Source organism: Rhagoletis pomonella, unplaced genomic scaffold (assembly GCF_013731165.1).
Source record: "Rhagoletis pomonella isolate Grant_MI unplaced genomic scaffold, Rhpom_1.0 Rhpom_scaffold_00003, whole genome shotgun sequence".
Classification (NCBI taxonomy): domain Eukaryota; kingdom Metazoa; phylum Arthropoda; class Insecta; order Diptera; family Tephritidae; genus Rhagoletis; species Rhagoletis pomonella.
The window spans coordinates 20,414,081-20,433,546 of NW_023458557.1; the positions used below are offsets into that span (position 1 = coordinate 20,414,081).

At 34.4% G+C, this 19,466-nt stretch overlaps 3 protein-coding genes across 3 annotated transcripts in view; all 3 read left to right on the forward strand.

Moving 5' to 3' along the window:
• Positions 1-13,947, forward strand: part of LOC118735059 — a 75,992-nt gene extending 62,045 nt beyond the window's left edge. Inside the window, exon 5 of the mRNA XM_036464656.1 lies at positions 13,144-13,947. Coding sequence (XP_036320549.1) covers positions 13,146-13,925 — 780 coding nt within the window. The 5' untranslated portion in view covers positions 13,144-13,145 and the 3' untranslated portion in view covers positions 13,926-13,947. The remainder of the gene's footprint in view (positions 1-13,143) is intronic.
• A 93-nt stretch (positions 13,948-14,040) lies between these two features.
• LOC118736085 lies at positions 14,041-14,652 on the forward strand. Its single transcript, XM_036466189.1, has one exon. It carries the CDS (start codon positions 14,041-14,043, stop codon positions 14,650-14,652), a length of 612 nt encoding a protein of 203 aa, XP_036322082.1.
• A 614-nt stretch (positions 14,653-15,266) lies between these two features.
• LOC118736086 lies at positions 15,267-18,802 on the forward strand. The gene is made up of 3 exons (XM_036466190.1): positions 15,267-15,878; positions 16,268-16,489; positions 18,737-18,802. Exons 1-3 carry the CDS (start codon positions 15,267-15,269, stop codon positions 18,800-18,802), a joined length of 900 nt encoding a protein of 299 aa, XP_036322083.1.
• Positions 18,803-19,466: the final 664 nt, after the last annotated feature.

Genomic DNA, 19,466 nt, shown 5'->3' on the forward strand with positions numbered 1-19,466 from the left:
GGGGCGCAGTCCGCATGACGTACGGAACCAATATTTTAAATTTTTGTGCCGAGTCACGATAGGCAGGAGTTTGTTAAGTGTCGAAATCTAAAACTGTTCAGCTACAGAACTAAATTCATCAGCTGATTTTATGTATTTATGTCCATAATTCACTTATTGAGAGAGGAGAGTATCGCTTTTTTAATGCTGAAAAGCGGATCTGATATATCAAACGTGCTGGAGTGAGAGTTAAAATCCTGGCATAAGCAACGGAGTGGGTCGTGCAATTCAAAATTGGTTTTACTAGCTTTCAGAAATATGGGACAAAAGTGTCTTAATACGCGTGAGGGAACATTAAAGCTTACATCAGCCAGAAGAGACGGACTTGAAATTGAGCCTGTCAGTAATTTAACCATAAAAATTATACCAAGCATTTCCCTGCGACTGGCAAGTGTAGGAAGGTTAATAAGTTTTAAGCGACTCGTATAAGGTGGAAGATTATATTGAGAATCCCATCGGAAATTTCTTAAAGCAAAAAGTAGGAATTGTTTTTGAATTGATTCTATCTTGTCTGAGTAAATTTGATAATTTGGATTCCAAACCACCGAGCCGTATTCCAGAATCGGCCTAACTAATGTTGTAAACAGGGTTTTAGTGATATAAGGGTCACTAAATTCTTTTGACCATCGTTTCACAAATGCAAGTACACCTTTAGCCTTGTTGACTGTCACATTAATGTGAAGATTAAAATTAAGCTTAGGGTCCATTGTGATACCAAGGTCCACAAAATTGTACACCTGTTCCAGGTTATGGTTACCTATTATATAAGAAACTGGCAGAACAGCTCTTCGCGAGAAGCACATTACTTTACATTTCTTAAGATTTAGAGGCATAAGATTTACTTTACACCAGTAAGCCATGATTGTAGCAAAGACCTTTCTTTAATTGAAACGTACGATTTATAAAGTTTTACATCATCTGCATACATTAAAATTTTGGAGAATTTTATATCTGTAGAAATATCGTTTAAAGCAAGAACAGAATCGGGCCTAGGTGGCTACCCTGAGGGACTCCTGAAGTAACATCAATGACGTCAGAGATAGTATTTTTAAACAATACCCTTTGTGATCTATCATAGAGGTATGAAGAGATCCAACGTAGAAAATAAGGTGGAAGACCAAGAAGATCAAGTTTATAGATGAGCAACGAGTGGCACACTTTGTCAAATGCTTTACTGAAATCAGTATATATAACATCAACAGTTTTGCTCTCACTAAATGCTTTTGAGATATAGGATGTTAATTCAAGTAAATTTGTAGAAGTTGATTTGCCCTTGCAAAATCCATGTTGACTGTATGAAATGCTTGAAGTGATAGAATGCGTCAACCGATTAGTTATAATTGCTTCAAATAATTTAGGAATTGCAGAGAGCTTAGCTATGCCCCGGTAGTTCTCCACTGAAGACCTGCTACCGCTTTTATGTAAGGGGGTTATGAACGATTCCTTCCATACAGTTGGAAAAACGCCCTCTTTAAGAGACAAATTAAATAAGGCTGTTAACGGCTCATAGAGATAATCAGCACAATTTCTAAGAAAACAAGTGGGGATCTTGTCAGGACCATAACTAAAAGACTGCTTTAAGGACTTCAGGTAAACTAAAACATCATCGGGAGATATTATATTGTTATGTATTGAGTTAATTGGACTTAGTTTAAAAGGATAGTCAAAGTATGCTTGGGAGTTAGTGGAATAATTGGATTTAAAAAACTGAGCGAACATGTTAGAAATTGTTTGATTATCACCAGAGACGGTATTTTGATACTTCATGGCGGAAGGAAACCCACGTACATTTCGCTTGGAGTTTACGAAATCATAAAATGATTTGGGGTTATATAGCATTTTCAGTTTAAATGAAACTTTTTTCAAATTAAATGAAACCTTTTTCAAATTAATTGAAACCTTTTTCAGATGATGCGAAACCTTTTTCAAATTAAATGAAGCCTTTTTCGGATTCAATGAAACTTTATACAAATTAAATGAAACTTTTTTCAGATTCACTGAAACTTTATTCAAACCAAATGAAACTTTTTTGAAATTAAATGAAACTTTATTCAAATTAAGTATTAAACATTTTTAAATTAAGGAACAGGAAATCAACTTAACCTATTAATAGCCGTTTGCGACATGTCTGGCTAACACTAAAGGCTCTATTATGCATATTTGGCATTGCTTGAGAGTTGTCACATAAGGAATTTGTTAAATGAGCTTCGCGTGTAAGCTGTTACCCAACGCACAGCATTACATACGTAGAAGTCTGTTGGTTTTTGATTTCTACGTAAAAACACACACAAATACTCTCCCTTCTCACTCACTCGCTTAAGCGAAATGTAAACTTTGGCATTTGCATAACAATTGTCTAATTATTTTCTTTTAACTTAAACAAACCCTATGGATTAGAGCACAGTCTAATCACGGCAACATTCAACTTCGGTTCAAGAATAAGTTTGACATGTCCCATTTCTCTTTTCCTTTTCACATCATCCTTTACATGTACTCCCGAAAACAGAGATATTTGAAGTTTTATAAAATGAATAAATTATATGATTTGCCTAGTTACCAAAACCACTCGAAAATCACAGCAAACCAACCAACCTACCAGAGCTTTATTTTAAGAAATGAAACCACCAATTTTGGTCCAATTGGACCGAAACGGCAACACTGTATTTAACATGCCTTGACCGTAAGGGAGAGCAACACGTAACAGCTAATTCAAAGTAATGCAAAAAAGAAGTTTCATTTCATTTGAATAAAGTTTCATTTAATTTGAAAAAAGTTTCATTTAATTTGAATAAAGTTTCATTGAATCCGAAAAAGGTCTCATTTAATTTGAATAAAGTTTCACTTAATCTGAAAAAGGTTTCATTTAATTTGAAAAAGGTTTCGCTTAACATGAAAAAGGTTTCATTTAATTTGAAAAAGGTTTCGCTTAATTTGAAAATGGTTTCGTTTAAACTGAAAATGCTATATATTATACGTCGTTTGATTTTACACAAGTAATCTTTATAACACTTTTTGTTTAATTCAAAGAACTTGTGACGCAAAAGTGAGTATTTTACATAGTACGAGTGTAAGCCGGTTTTTTTGTGTAATCTAAAATAACGTGACTTTCTGTTTTTCAAGTTTCTCAGTTCTTTAGTGAACCATAACTGTGTTTGTTCTTCAGGAACACAAATGCGTTTAGGCACATACTTTTCAAATAATCTATGTACAGTAAAATTAAAATGTGCAACGCTTTGCTCAACTTTTTCTTTGTATATAGGCCACGACAATTTAGACAATTCTTTATTCAGTTTTTTAAAGTTGGCTTTCGAAAAATCAAAGCGAATATTTGGTTCGTATGTTTGGACATCGCAATTTTGACCATCGTTTATAACCATCGTTTTATATATATTAATACTAAATAAACATATCACAATATGTATTGGTGTCAAACCGTGAAACCTTATAATAGATATTATACTTGCATGTCAATGGAAATTTTGATATTATTAACGGTATAACAACAGATAAAACCTTAAGGTATTTTTAAGTGCTGAAGGAGGGCTTAGATCGCAAATTTTATGTTTGGTTAGATCTCAACAAATACCTTCAAATCTTCCATCATTTCAATTTTCTCATAATCAACATGTTAGAATAGAAACTGTTGGCGGTATGATTGTAAAAGTTGGTACAGTTCATGAAGGTGATTGAAAAATATTTCAACTTAAGTAGTTTCATCACATAAGCGGAAACTCATTAAAAAGGATGTTCAAAATTTAGTTAAAGATAACACGATCGATGACAACACTAACGATAAAAATAATAATTTTAAGGACAAAAAATAAAGAGTATATACAGGGTGTCCCAGAAGTAACCTGCCAAACTTGAAGAGAAGGCAGGTGGGGTGGTGAGCTCCCTGATAAGCAAATATTTTTCAGGTAAAAGTGTCACCGGTTTTGAAATATTTAAATTTTTTTGAATTAAAGAAAAATCGTGCCTTTTCATGTATTTTTTTTAACTGCATCTACAAACCAGGTTATACTTAGTAAATTTTTTATGTAAAATACTTCCAGATAGTTGCTTCTCCATACTCAAATGCAATGTAGTTAAAATATGTAAGGAACCATCATAAAATTATGACTATTTTGGGATTTTTAACTTTTTGATATTTTCTTTCCCAACTTTGACTATTTCTGGCGAAAAAAAATGTACTGAGCTACAACTTTACATTACATAAAAAAATTGTTCATTTAATAAAAATTTCAGAAAGGTGCCACTCTTACTGTTTCGAATAGAAAAACAATTTATAGCCGCTTTTGTAGGCAAAGGACTGAGACACGCTAGAATGTTAAATACAGATTTAAATTTAAGTTGTTCTTGTTACCGACCAATGACATGCTAAATAGTACAAAGGTACATTATTACGTGCTCCTGACATTATTTTATGTTGCCTACCGGAATTAGTGAAAGTGGATTTTGTGAAATTGGACCCTCGAACATTGTGTTATTAATACTATGACAGAGAACAAGCAGTATGAATATGCGGATATTCACTTAATTTACGGTTAAGCTTGCTGTAGTGCCGGAGCTGCTCGAAGAATCTATGCAGAGCGATACCCCAATCGTCGGCATCCGGGTCATGAACTATTCGCCCGGACCCATAGAGAAATATATGAAGGTAAGTGATTTTTACACCTTTCTTGTTTGCTTGCTTGTTAACTATCATTTTCACTTTTTTAAGGTCGCATATCTGGAAGGCGTGGCGGCGAAACAGGACGTCCTGCAACGGTAGATGTTGAAGTTGTGTTAGAGGAAGTGGAACTAGGTCCATCGACTTCAGTGAGAATGATGGAAAGACGGACGGGAATACCAAAACCTACAGTTCACAAAGCTTTAAAAGACCATACCTACCACATTCAACGTGTTCAGGCTCTACAAGAGAGAGATTACCTGTCGAGGGTTACGTTTTGCAGTAAAATGTTGCGAGTGCATGAATCAGACCCCAACTTTTTTAATAAAATGCGGTGAATCATCATGCAAACGTGATGGTTATTTTAATTTACATAACCTTCACAGTTGGCAGATAGACAATCCTCACGAAATGAGAGGAGATCGTTCGCAGTACCGGTACAAAGTAAATTTATGGTGCGGTATTTTTAATTGTCAGGTATTGGGACCTGTGGAACTGCCGCCAACGCTCAACTCTCACAGTTATTTAGAGTTCCTTCAGGGATGGCTTCCAACTCTCTTAGAAGATGTACCCTTAAACCTGCGGCGAAGACTATGGCTGCAAAATGACGGGTGCCCTGCTCACTACGGGCGTGAAGTAGAGCTCATTTAGACGAAACTGATCCTCGCCGATGGATTGGACGATACGGGCCAATCACGTGGCCCGCTCGATCGCCAGACCTGAATCCATTCGATTTTTTCTACTGGGGCTGTCTTAAGGACAAAATTTATTCAAAAACAATTCAAAACGAAGAGCATTTGCGGGAACAAATAAATGGAGCTGCTGCTGAGATAGCCCAATTGAGTTTAAGATCTCTAAAAGCGTATTTTCTTAAACGGTGCCGAGCTTGTATTAGAGTAGTAGGTCGCTAATTTGAGCATATTTTATCAATAAAGCAATAAATTTTTCTTCAAACAACTCATGTATATTTTATTTCACGTGAACCCATCCTTCACAAAAAATATTGATAGATATAGCCCTTGTTATATACTCTAGTTCCGAATTCCGGTAAGTAACATAAAATAATGTCAGGAGCAGCTAATAATGTACCTTTGTACTATTTAGCATGTCATTGGTCGGTAACAAGAGCACCTTAAATTTAATTCTATTAAATACATTCTAGCGTGTCTCAGTCCTTTACCCACAAAAGCGGCTATACCTTTTTTTCTATTCGAAACAGTAAGAGTGGTACCTTTCTAAAATCTTTATTAAATTAGCAATTTTTTTATGTAATGTAAAGTTATAGCTCAGTACATTTTTTCACCAGAGACAGTCAAATTTGGGGAATAAAATATCAAAAAGTTAAAAATCCCAAAATAGTCCCAATTTTATGACGATTCCTTAATATATTTTAACTACATTGCATTTGAGTATGGAGAAGCAACTATCTGGAAGTATTTTACATAAAAAATTTACTAAGTATAGAATGGTTTGTAGACGCAGTTAAAGAAAATACATGAAAAGGCACGATTTTTTTTTATTCAAAAAAATTTAAATATTACAAAAACGGTAACACTTTTACCTGAAAATTTTTTGTTTATCAGAGAGCTCACCCCCCACCTACCTTCCCCTTAAGTTTGACAGGTTACTTCTGGGACACCATGTATAAAGTAGATATATAAATAATAGATTATAATTTTCTATTTCATTTATATCTCAGCCGCGAAATAAAGAACGTATCTTGATTTTCATAATAGATACCTAAAATGAAATATAATTTTATTATATAATTAACATTTATTTCCTTTATCCAAGTATTATCATCGGCAATACCTATTGATTTGAGTCAAAATGAATTTGAAATGACAGAGTTTTCTCTAAAACTATTAAATAATGATACTTTAAACATAAAACTGAGCTTTAAACTAATGAAATGAACTCAAAGTGATCAAGGTGGATTAAAAGAAGACGAAAATAAAACATCTATCAGAAGCACCTACATCTAATCCGAAAAGGTTTTTCACAACACAGGAAGCCATAGAAGCATTTAGGCAAGATCTAGTACAAAAAGAGAAAGTTATTTCGGGAATAATTGAGAGCTCACATCCCTTTTATAGACATTTTCAGCTTCAATATGAAGATAGTATTATGCTAAGAATTCGTTGTTCATATGATAGTAATTTCCTTCATCGTAAATTGAATATTTCTTGTTTTGAGTATCATCATGGTGAAATAATAATAAGGTGTTGTCACTTAGGAGGTGGTTGTTGTAATTTTGGCAATTTCGGCATACCAGCATAACAGTAATGCCTATTCATTCCAATTTCATTTCTGCGCAAAATGGAGCAGACAATTTTGTGAAAAAAGTATGCGTAGGTATCACTTACTACGTTTATGCGCACATATTATTTGCAAATAACAATTTGCAAAATGGTAAAATTTGCCGTATAAACGCTGAGTTAATTTTTTATTTGCAAATAACTAAATCACGCAAATAAGTATTGATTAGTGGTACTATTTGCAAATAAGCGCAAGACGCCGCCATTCTTAGGTTTATTTTCTTTTTCGATGGTCATCTTTTGCCTTTTATCTATTTTTATTTGCAAATAGCTTACGTATAAACGTAGTAACTGTTTCTTTGTTTCGCTTTTGCTTTGACTTTTCGTTTCAAATTCATTGGAAAAGTTGAGCGATAATTTCCAATAATTGTGATTTTGTAAGTAAATTTTTGGTAAAATATATACTGTGTACTATATCCAACTGATTATTGGAGCAGTGCCTCGGATGGCTACGATAATGCACTTTGGTCTAACAATTTAAACGCATAAATATTTTATAATATAACTGATAGAATTCAGAAATGTAATTTTTAAGTGTTAACGAAAATAAAGGTCGTAATAAAATTCCCTTTAAAGTTAAGATATTTATTTTTCATATGTGTGTGGTACGGCCGTGTGGCCTTTAAGTTTTACAAATAATAATTTTAAGGTAGAAAAATATAACTGAATAATAGTTATTAAAATCAATATATTTGATCGAAAAAATAAAAATTAAGTAATAATAATTTCTTTTGAGCGAATAAATGAAACTGTAATTACACTGGTTTACAGAAAAAATATTTTATTGATGCAAGCTTCATTTAACTGGTGTGGGGTCCACTGATATATGTATGTATTGGAAATAGTACCCAAAAAGTAGTAAAAATAATCCTAATCTTTGCCGCCTATTTCTACTACCCCAAAATGCATGGCCGCAATTGGCATTCAGAAAAAGTTATGTACATAAGTCACATCACCTTATATTTATTTCACCATGGAGTGTCATCAAGTTGCATTCGAGAAAATTTTAAGCAATGATGAAATTAAGATTGTTACTGTGTTACTGGAGATGATACCACACTACCCTCAGATGTCACATTAATTAATATTAAAAGTTATAAACATGATATGGATATGGAAATTTATTAACTTTTAATACTATGAGATGGATGTATCGTATACATATGAAATATAAAAAGAATATAAATGTAGTATATAAAAAGATAAATTTGATATTTGGTTTTCATTACTCAGCGGAGTGTAATCGATTTCTTAATAAAATTGGTGGCTCTAATACATACTTTTTTTTTTTGCAACTATTTAACTAGGATTTGATTAGCCTCTAAAAAATATTATAAACCTTTATATAAACTCACAAGACTATTTTTTAATCGAATTAAAGAAAGTTTAAGCTACATGATGTCATAGGAATATACGTCGGTTATAGACGTTCAGGGATTATATTTTAATAAGAAATTTATTGCTAAAGAAGTCAGCATATCAACATTTGATTCATATATAACAACGTTTCTTATTCAACCTCCTTTTGAATAATCTAAGTTAACGAAACGGGATAAAACAACCAATAACTGGTTATATCATAATCATCATGAATTAAAATGGGAAGTTATTGAATATATCCATACATTAATGAAAAGAAAAAATTATACATTCATATTGGAGAAAATCAGATGGATTCAACGCTTATTCGGATACGATAGTATTTTATATAATTTAGATAATTTAAATTGTCCAAATTTAAAGAATTTGTATAATAAAAAATATAAATATGAATGTAAATATCATATCAAATTTCTTCATTAAATATCTAATAATAAATATAAATAAATAAGTAGTTGTAAAACTTTCTTTTATTTCAAATTAATTTTTTTTTGTTCTCATCATCAACATCAGTAGATCTTTCCATTCATATGTAAAAGATTAAAAGAATTCGTATTATTTTTGATTTTGTTAGACATTCGGTGACTTTTGAATTTAATAAATTTGTCTTTCAATGAATATAAACGAGAAAAAAACAAGTATCTTAATCCTTTTTGAAACGATATATTATTAATATCTCCTGCTTTCTATATAAAAATATGAGTTTTCATAAAAAGTGTGCTTAACAACTTTTCTCACTAAGTCAGCAATCTATACTAATTATATAAAGAGAAGTCCCTTTTTTGTAACAGGTAATCTCGCGAACGGCTGGTCAGATTTTCATGAAATTTTGTATACAAATAGCTTTCGGTAATCACCATGTTTTAGGCTAACAAAATTTTACTTTTTTTCGGGTAGGTGGACCAGGGACCGCTCTATTCGAAAAAATCTTATTATAGTCCGATTTGCTTAAAATTTAGTACGTAAGTAGCTTTTTAGCATATATTAGCATATATGACCCATTTTTTCCGGGAAGTGGTCCAGGAACCGATCTATTCCAAAAAATCGCATTTACGGTCCGATTTGCTTAAAATTCGGTGCGCAGATAGCTTTTTAGTATGTATTAGCATATGTGATCAATTTTTTCCGAGAAGTGGACCAGGGACCGATCTATTCCAAAAAATCGCATTTATGGTCCGATTTGCTTAAAATTCGGTACGTAAGTAGTTTTTTAGCATATATTAGGATATATGGTCCATTTGTTCCGAGAAGTGGACCATGGACTGATCTATTCTAAAAAATCGTATTTACGGTCCGATTTGCTTAAAATTCGGTACATAGGTAGCTTTTTGCCTGGATAAGCTTATAGATTCCTGTTTTCCAATTTTCATGCAATTTCGAATATAAATAGCTTTAAGTAACGACCATATCAAGGGGCGAATTCGTCACTAGGCAAGATTTTTTTGCGCCAATCAGAAACAACGGATACCGTCAAAATATAATTATAATATATAATATATCTCAACTAATTTATATTTAGAAAGCCGTTTGTTAGTTTTCGCAAGGAAACTGCCACCTGCCGCACGTGTCCCAAGGATGGTTTTAGGCTGAAAAAAATCTACATGTAAATGGGGCGTGGCACTTCCCATACAAACCGAATTTCTCATGCTACATATCTCTGAAAGTGTGCATGGTAGAGTTTTGGAAATTGGTATGGAGATGTACGAAATCAATCGCATACCCTTGGAGAAAAATTTTAGCTATAGTAAAAAGGGGTGTGATATCTCCCATACAAACCGAATTTTTCATACTGCTTATCTCTGGAAATTTTTTGGTAGAGTTCTAGAGTTTTGTATGGAGATGTACGAAATAAATCGCATACTCTTGGAGAAAAATTGAAACTATTGGAAAAGGGGGCGTGGCATCTTCCATACAAACCGAATTTTTCATACTGCCTATCTTTGGAAGTGTTCATGGTAGAGTTCTGGAACTTGGTATGGAGATATACGAAATCAATCGCATACTCATGAAGAAAGAGGGCAGCTGTTGGAAAGGGGGGCGTGGCTCCTCCCATATAAATCGAATTTTTATACTGCATATCTCTGAAAGTATTCATGGTACAGTACTGGAACTTCGTATGGAGATATGTATATAGTTGAAATCAAGCCCATACTCATGGAGAAAATTTGGGCTATTTGAAAAGGGGTGTGAGGCCTACAAACCTACCGACCTTTAGCTATCTTTGAATGAATTTTTTTATTCTTCTGTAGGTGTGTTTGTGAGTGAAATCCTCCTAAATGGTTGTACGGATTTTCACGAAACTTTTTGTGTATTTGAGTGGGTCTCTGGATGGTTTAGTTTCACAATTTAATCCGACATTTGGCGCTGTAGTTGAGCTATTACTAAAAATCTTATTTATGATCCGATTTGGCTAATGTTTTAAATATGAATGCAATACTATTGCAAAAACGTGCTGCCAAGTGGTGCTGAAGTCGAGCTATTACTAAAAATAGCCAAGTGAGAAAATGGGCCGTGAAGGTTAGATTAAATCGACCTGTTGCACCATTGAGTATATCGAACGCTCCTGCGTTGCAATTGGCCCAATGGATGTGATTTTCCATTATTATTGTGCGGTCAAACTTTTAAGGTATTTCGTCTGAAATAACTATATGTATATTGCATTTCTGTTGAACAATGATTCGCACCCATTTTGAAATTGCCACCTGCTATACTGTAAAGCTTCTAGGACATTCACTATAGAACCGGCTCATTGTTGCCGCCAGGGAGTGAAGAGGAAAAAATTTATTGCGCTTTGCGAATCACCGTGCTATGAAATGCCGCACAACTGGAGAATTTCAAGAACGGATATAAAACTATGTTCCCATTGGCGTAATTTAGAGGTCAATCTTAATTTACGCATAAATTAATTACAAACTAAGTAATTTCGCCTTGTAAAGTCTCTCAGTAAATTAAGATGAAAGTACGTAGTTCATCTTAAACCAAGAACCAAATCACGAACAAATCAGTGTCGGCTCTAATTTTATCGATGATAATCGAAAAAAGTATTGTCCCACAACTGATATGTCATTGTGTTTGGACGTTTTTGTTTTTAATAATCGCGCGTGGTAGTTTGTAAAATATTTCCAGAAGCTTTCTCTTATGATCACTCATCTAAAATCTAAAAAATTACCACAAACAACTCAGAATATAAAAATATACGCAATTACTCACATTCGCGATCTCTTTTCGTTAAATAAACAATAACACAGGGTTGCTACAAAGCTGTCAAGACAAATAAAGAAACGCGTGTATGAACGCACTTAATTTAGTGAGGTATTTTAAACGAAACTAAGTATTTTATGTTGGTAATGTGAACATAGTTTAACACTTTCCTTAGGTTATTTAAAGCGGCAAATAACCACCAAACCTTAATCTTAGCAGACAAATGTGCCAATGGAAATCGTAAACGTGAATTGTTGGTAAAAATGTTGGACCAAAAAGTTTCAATAAAATATATAAAAATTTTGGGCGGGACGAAGTTCGCCGGGTCTGCTAGTATATATATATAAAGATATGAATAAAACATTTAAATATACACATATTTTTATAAGCATTTTTTTACATATTTATGTGGGATCGTTATTAGGCAAACAATGATCATGACATCAAGATCAAGGTTATTTATAATTGTAGTATCGACTTTGACTTTGTAGTATGAGAACTATCATTTTAATCTATTCGATATTATATTGTCACCACGAATATGAAAATAAATCATTACATTGGGCGACAGTAACTGGCGGAGACATATTTGTATGTAATTATATACTACGTTTATACGCACGTATTATTTGCAAATAACAATTTGCAGAATGGTAAAATTTGCCGTTTAAACGCTGAGTTAATTTTTATTTGAAAATAATTTAATCACGCAAATAAGTATTGATTAGTGGTACTATTTGCAAATAAGTGCAAGACGCGCCATTCTTAGGTTAATTTTCTTTTTCGATGGTCATATTATTGCCTTTTTATGATCAGTCAAATTAAAAAAGAATTTTTCGCCATCGAATAAACAGTGAGTTAGGTATTTGCAAATTATTTTTATTTGCAAATAGCTTACGTATAAACGTAGTAAAAGTATAAGAGTATACTACATTGGCGATCGAGGTAAGATAAGGAGCAAAAATAGAAACAAGAGGAAACAACGAAAGGGCAAAATTATTGCGGAATCGAATTTCGGATAAATGAGTAAGGAAATGCAGCGTACCAAAGTTGAGTAAATAGAAGTAGAATTCGTGGTAAAATCGCTTTTATGTATGCACGAGCGGCCATGATAGAAATAAGGGAAGAATTGTAGTTCAGTTGCTGGGTTAAAACCCGTTGGATTAAATTCCGTAGTATAGTTTCTTTGATTTATACAGAATGCGTCGTGAGTAAGTCCATTGTGATTGTTGGATTGAATTCCGTTGTACATTCCCTTTGGATTACACAGAAAGCGACATGAACAATCACATTGTAATTGCTGGATTGATTTCCGTAGCGAGACAGTTAGGATTTGATTGTTGGGTTAAATCCCGTCGAACCGCATAGGATTAAATTCCGTGATGTATTTCCTTTAGAAAACATAGCTGCATTAAAAAAAATTTATTACACGGTAGATGCTTGAAATTGCAAGAGTTCTGCACGTAGAAACTGCAAATCAAGTTAAAAAATAAAAAATAAAAAGCTTCAAATTAATATTGATTAAATGTATTCCAGATATGAATCACACACGGTTCCTGGTGGGACCACCACCATTCGATTATAACCTGCATGGCGCTGACTGCGCAAATGAATGGAGAAATTGGCTGCGGGGTTTTGAGCTGTTCTTGAAACTCAATAAAACTTATGACGACGACGAAAAATGCAGCATGTTGCTTCACTATGCTGGGCAAAAGGTTCAGAAGGTATATTTCAATCTGCCACCGACGTCGAACAATGGCGAGAAAGGCCCACTAGCGGGAGGTTATGGGTGTTTCGAAACAAGCGAATATAATGATGCTGTCGCGAAATTGGAACATTTCTTTGCACCGAAACGCAACAATACGTACGAGCGACATGTTTCTAGACGCATGAAGCAAGAGTCTGACGAGAAGATTGAAGTGTTTACTATGCGCTTATGCGCACAAGCGGAGCGTTGTGAACTCGGAGAGCAAATGGAAGGGAATATTAAAGATCAACTTACAGAAGGTTGCGCATCCAGTTTGTTGCGCCGAAAGATACTTGGGCGGGGTGATGACGATTTCGATGCTGTTCCTAAACTAGCGAAAGTTATTGAAGCTGTAAGTGAGGAACAGAAAATATTCGGTCAGCAGGAAAATCAAACGGAACCTCATGATGCATCTCAAGAAGTTAATAAAATTGGTGTAAGGCAAAAGATTCGAAATTCTAGCGGCGACTGTAGTCGATGCGGGTACAAAGGGCATAAGGCAAGTGACAGTAGATGTGCAGCATTTTGCTCGGAAGTGTTTCTCTCGGGGCAACCGCAGCGAAGGAAATGAACGCACTTGGAAGGAAAAGCGCAGGTTTAGTGAAATCAAATCGAAGGGTGGCAGCACCAAAGATGAGCCAGTCGAGAAAAAGAAATACGAAGCCAAACAAGAGACAACAGTTCAGATGATCGATAACAATGAATACGATGACGTGTTTTGTGTGGGAACTTCAGAGATATCGAATGAAATTCAATGTCAAGTCGGCGGCATTGTCACAACAGTAATTATCGATTCTGGATCTAAGTATAACATAATGGATTGTAAGACATGGCACAAGTTGAAAGCTAAGAATATTCAAACAATTAAACGCGAAAAGAAAAACCACAAAATATTCAAAGCATTTGGTGGTCAAGTACTAACAATGTTAGGGGTGTGCGAAGCTGTTATTGCAATAAATGGTAGGCAAGTAATTGCGGCTTTTTATGTCGTAGATAGAGGAGAAAAATTCCTGTTGGGACGAGACACTGCAACAGCACTAAGAGTACTTAAAATTGGAGAAGCTATTGATCATTTCGACGTTAAGGGTGCACCGAAACAATTAAGCAAAATGAAAGGTATTATGGTCGAGATTCCATTGAAAGCCGATGTTAAACCAGTGATGCAGCCGTATCGTCGAATTCCAGCAGCAATACAGATGAAGGTTGACACTAAGATTAACGAATTATTGGCGCAAGGAATAATTGAAAGGGTAAATGGTCCATCTAAATGGATTTCTCCAATGGTTCCAGTTGCATAGAAATAACTACATTTATAACAAACAAGGGTCTGTTTCGATACACTCGTCTCATGTTCGGTATAACATGCGCACCCGAAATATTTCAGAAAATTATGGAACAGATTTTATCAATGACATTTTAGTGCACGGAACAACGAAAGAGGAGCACGACATTCGATTGAAGCGGGTGTGTCAACGGCTACAAGAGTATAGCGTGGCCTTAAACGAAAAGAAATGTGTTTTTGGCGTTGCTGAGGTCGATTTTCTAGGCCATCGTTTATCTGCTGACGGCGTAAGGCCATCGATTGATAAAGTAAAGGCGGTGAAATGTTTTCGCAAACCAAGTACGGCGGAAGAAGTACGCAGTTTCTTGGGACTCGTAAATTTTGTTGAGAAATTTATTCCCAATTTCACTTCAATTGATTACCCTTTACGCAAGCTTACTAGAAAAGATGTGAAATTCGCGTGAAACAAAGAAAAAAGGGTAGCGTTCGAGGAACTAAAGCAACAATTAACCAGCAACAAAATATTGGGCTATTACGATGAAGCTGATCGAACTCGTGTGATTGCCGATGTTAGCCCTGCTGGCCTTGGTCTTAATCCAATTCGACAAAAACAACGACGGCCGTATCACAATGTACGCAAGCAAAAGCTTGCCTAGTGCACAAAGGGGAAAGGAAGCTTTGGCACTTGTTTGGGCAGTGGGGCGATTTCATAATTATCTTTTCGGGCGCGAGTTTGAACTGATTTCCGACCATAAACCATTAGAGACCATCTTTGGGCCAAGGTCAATACCATGTGCTCGTATCGAAAGATGGTTTCTAAGATTGCAATCTTACAAATACAAAATAATCTATAAATCGGGCAAATCAAACATAGCGGATCCTTTGTCCTGGCTGTTAAACGCATCGCCAGAAGCAGTAGCATTTGATGAGTATGCGGAACATTATGTTAATTGGATCATTGCAAACGCCGTGCCAAAAGCTTTAAAAATAAAGGAAATAGAAGAAGAGTCAACAAAGGATACAGTTATTCGCGCTGTAAAGGAAGCTATTGGCTCAAACAAATGGGACGATGAAGGTATTACAGGGTTTAAGGCGTTTGCGGTTGAGCTCTGTTTTTCAGGAAATATACTTTTGCGTGGCACAAAAATTGTAATACCGGAAAAATTGCGCACGAGAATTTTGGAATTGGCACATGAGGGACATCCCGGCATGTCAAAAATGAAAAAACGGTTGCGGTCGAAAGTTTGGTGGCCAAAAATCGACCAACAAACAGAGACATTTGTGAAGCAGTGTCGAGTTGTATATTGGTAGCTGCGCCATCGAAACCAGAACCGATGAAACGTACAAAACTGCCAACGGAACCATGGCAACACTTAGCTATGGATCTGTGTGGTCCACTGCCGTCCAGTCACAATATACTGGTTTCTATAGTAGATTTATTGAAGTAGAAATAATGACAAAAACCGGATCAACTGAAATAATCAAAAGGGTTGAAGTCATATTTTCTCGATTTGGGTTTCCATTATCAATCACGGTCGATAATGGTCACCAGTTCATTAGCCACGAATTCAGGTAGTATTGCGAGGTACACAATATAAAACTAATAACCACTATACCACTATTGGCCACAGCAAAATGGCGAAGTGGAACGTCAAAATGGGTCCATTTTGAAATCTCTTGTGATTAGTCAGAATACAAAAGGGGACTGGCGCATCGAGCTGCAGAAATACTTGCTGGCTTATAGGTCAACACCACACATGACCACCGGAGTATCACCAGCAAAGATGATGTTCGGACACGAAATAAGAGATAAACTGCCAAGTATACAGCAACCTATTGAAGATGACAACGAAGTAAATGACCGAGATACAGAAAGAAAAGAGAAAGGGAGAGAGTATTGGGATAATCGGAGAGGAGCGAAGCCAAGTGAAATTGATAAGGGAGACAGAGTGATCGTTAAACGTCAGATCAAAGAAAATAAACTCCAATCAAACTATGCACCTAATGTATATGTAGTGACGAAGCGAAGTGGAGCCGAAGTAACTATCGAGTGCACTCAAACAAAAAAGGTGTACAAGCGAAATGTGGCACATTTAAAAAAGGTTCCGTCGAACGACGATGCTCTGGCTTCAACAGGTCTTACATCAGGAGGAACGGCAGGTAACCGGAAGAGATTCCCCTCATCATCTTTGTCATTGGCTGACGTCCCTCCGACGGACTCTCAATAAATCGCCATCAAAACGTAAAGAACCTCAGCGATATAAAAATTTCATTTTAGATACTCGTTCTTCGGAAGCATAATTAAAAAAAATGTAATTGTTAAACCAAAAGAAGAAAGTGTATGTAGTATCGACTTTGACTTTGTAGTATGAGAACCATCATTTTAATCTATTCGATATTATATTGTCACCACGAATGTGAAAATAAATCATTACATTGGGAGACAGTAACTGGCGGAGACATATTTGTATGTAATTATAGTATAAGAGTATACTACAACAATATTAGCATTTGATTTGAATCATATTATAAAATATAAGCAGGATAATAAAAAAATAAATGTATTCTTTGTAAACAACATCGAATTCAAGATTATTCCAAATTTTAATACATGTATATATAAGTTCTTTACCAACTGGTTACCTCAATGCTTTTTATACACATAGTTAAGAAATGTGTATAAATAAGCCAATACTGTACATAAGAAACTATTGCTTTGTTTAAAGATACTTAAAAACCACATCATGCCAGGAATTAATCGAATCCTCAATAGCGAGCATCATGGAGAGTACAACTTCGATTACGAACTGGAGATGTTGTGTTTTAAAGACATGGAAACCCCTTACATATGTATGTATTGAAGATGAAGATGAGGGTCCACGGTTACAGGTTTTGGGCATCCCAGTCAGAGCAGCTCATGCTTTCTTTAACACAAAATGGGATGAAGAGGATGCCAACAGAAAATTTCTATCAGTTTGTGGCTGGGAAATTGAGGAATATATAATGAAGCAACACCAAAACCAACAGGGATATGAAAGAAGGGGTTTAGATATTAAAACTAAATTAAAGTATTATAATAGAAAAAATAGGGAAGCGATGTATGTATTAGAAGTTTATTCTAAATCATATAATAATAATAATGTATTTGAATATAAATTAAATGTTGAATTAGTATTTAGAAATTTAAATTTAATTATATAGAACCATAGATTTATTAAAAAAACGTTAGCGTTTATTTGAATATAATATTATTTTATATGAGAGTTATTTATGAAAAAGGTTTAGTCATAAATCGTTAGTCGTTGGAAAGGGTTTTATAAATAATATAATTCATAAGCTTCCTATTGCACTTCATTTGCCTAGTTATCAATTTTGTGGAGCTGGAACGAAACTACGGAAACGTTTAGTAAGAGGAGATCGAGGGATTAATATACTAGACGCTGATTGTAGAGAACATGATATATCATATTTATATAACAACGATTTAGATAACCGACATATTGCCAATAAAAAAATAATTGAGAAGGTTTGGGAAAGAGTTAAAGCGAAGGATAGCAATTTTGATGAGAAAACAAATATAATGAAGACAAAAACGAAATTCGGTATGGGAAACGTTTATAGTAAAACTAAGAACGTGAAAGGAAAAACTGGTTATCAGCTCTTCAAACATGCTTTAAAAAGTGCTAAACAAAATTTAAAGAAAAGTGATAACTTAAAAGATGCATTAAAAATTTCACGAAAGGTTGCAAATAATACTTTTAGAGGAAAAAAATCTCAAATAAAGACACCACGTGTAATATCATTACCTAAATCTGAAGGATTTCTCCCATTAGCGCCTTTATTCGTAGCATTAGCAGCACTTGGAAGTCTATCTGGAAAGGAACAGGTAATGGAGACGAAATGTCATAGTAATACAATGGGAGCTATTTTAACGGGAAAAAGCATATTCTTAAAGCCTTATAAAAAGGGATTGGGATTATATTTAAAACCATATCAAAAAAACGCTTAATGAAGCTACCGGTAGGTAGCTGATGTAGACTCGAAGAAGTATTCAAAATTTATTCCAAATATTGGACGCTTTACCATGTAAACGATTTAAGATAGATTGTGGAATAATAAATTTGGATAGTTCAAAGGGTCCGGGAACGCATTGGGTAGCTTTCTAGAAAAACGATCTTGATATTGATTATTTCGATAGCTTTGGAAACTTACAGCCTCCTAAACAATTAATAAAGTATCTCGGAAAAAACATTAAATATAACTATAATCAACAGCAAAGCTATAATTCATATAATTGCGGACATTTATGTTAAAAATTCTTATTATCAAAATAAATAAGTAATTACACTTAGGTCTCTTTTTATGCGGTTTTTTATTCGGTTTTTCAAACCATTTTTGTTACTGCTTTTTTCAGTGTGTAAGAGAGTTGGTATAACTTTTTTCAGTGTGTAAGAGACAATGCTTCTGATGATTAATTTGGCTTTGTATCTAAATTTATGCGGGTTTTGGAAATGCTGGAACGCATCCTCTGTTTGTATGAAGGTCAAGAATGGCTCAACGGATTTACTTCGTTTTTATTTCATTTTGTGTCTTTCTGTCTGTAGAAGGTTTGTAAAGAAAAATCTGCAATATCAGAAGAAGAAAATTAATTATAAATAAGCCGCAATAATGCTATTTCATTGAGAACGCATAAAAAATTAATTCGGAAAAAAATTTGGATAGGGTTGCCACCATTCGAAAAAAAAGTTTATATCTAAAATGATGGATTGATTTCGTGTGTTATAACATAACTCAAGAATGCCTCAAGGAATTTGTGTCTTTCTGTCTCTA

Excerpts from the sequence above, each read along its gene's own strand:
- LOC118736085 (XM_036466189.1), top strand. The coding sequence starts at position 14,041 with ATGATCGATAACAATGAATACGATGACGTGTTTTGTGTGGGAACTTCA.
- LOC118736086 (XM_036466190.1), top strand. The coding sequence starts at position 15,267 with ATGTACGCAAGCAAAAGCTTGCCTAGTGCACAAAGGGGAAAGGAAGCT. Across the intron at positions 15,879-16,267 it reads AAAAACGGTTGCGGTCGAAA|CAAAATGGCGAAGTGGAACG; the intron begins GTTTGGTGGCCA and ends TATTGGCCACAG. Across the intron at positions 16,490-18,736 it reads CTATTGAAGATGACAACGAA|ATAGATTGTGGAATAATAAA; the intron begins GTAAATGACCGA and ends AAACGATTTAAG.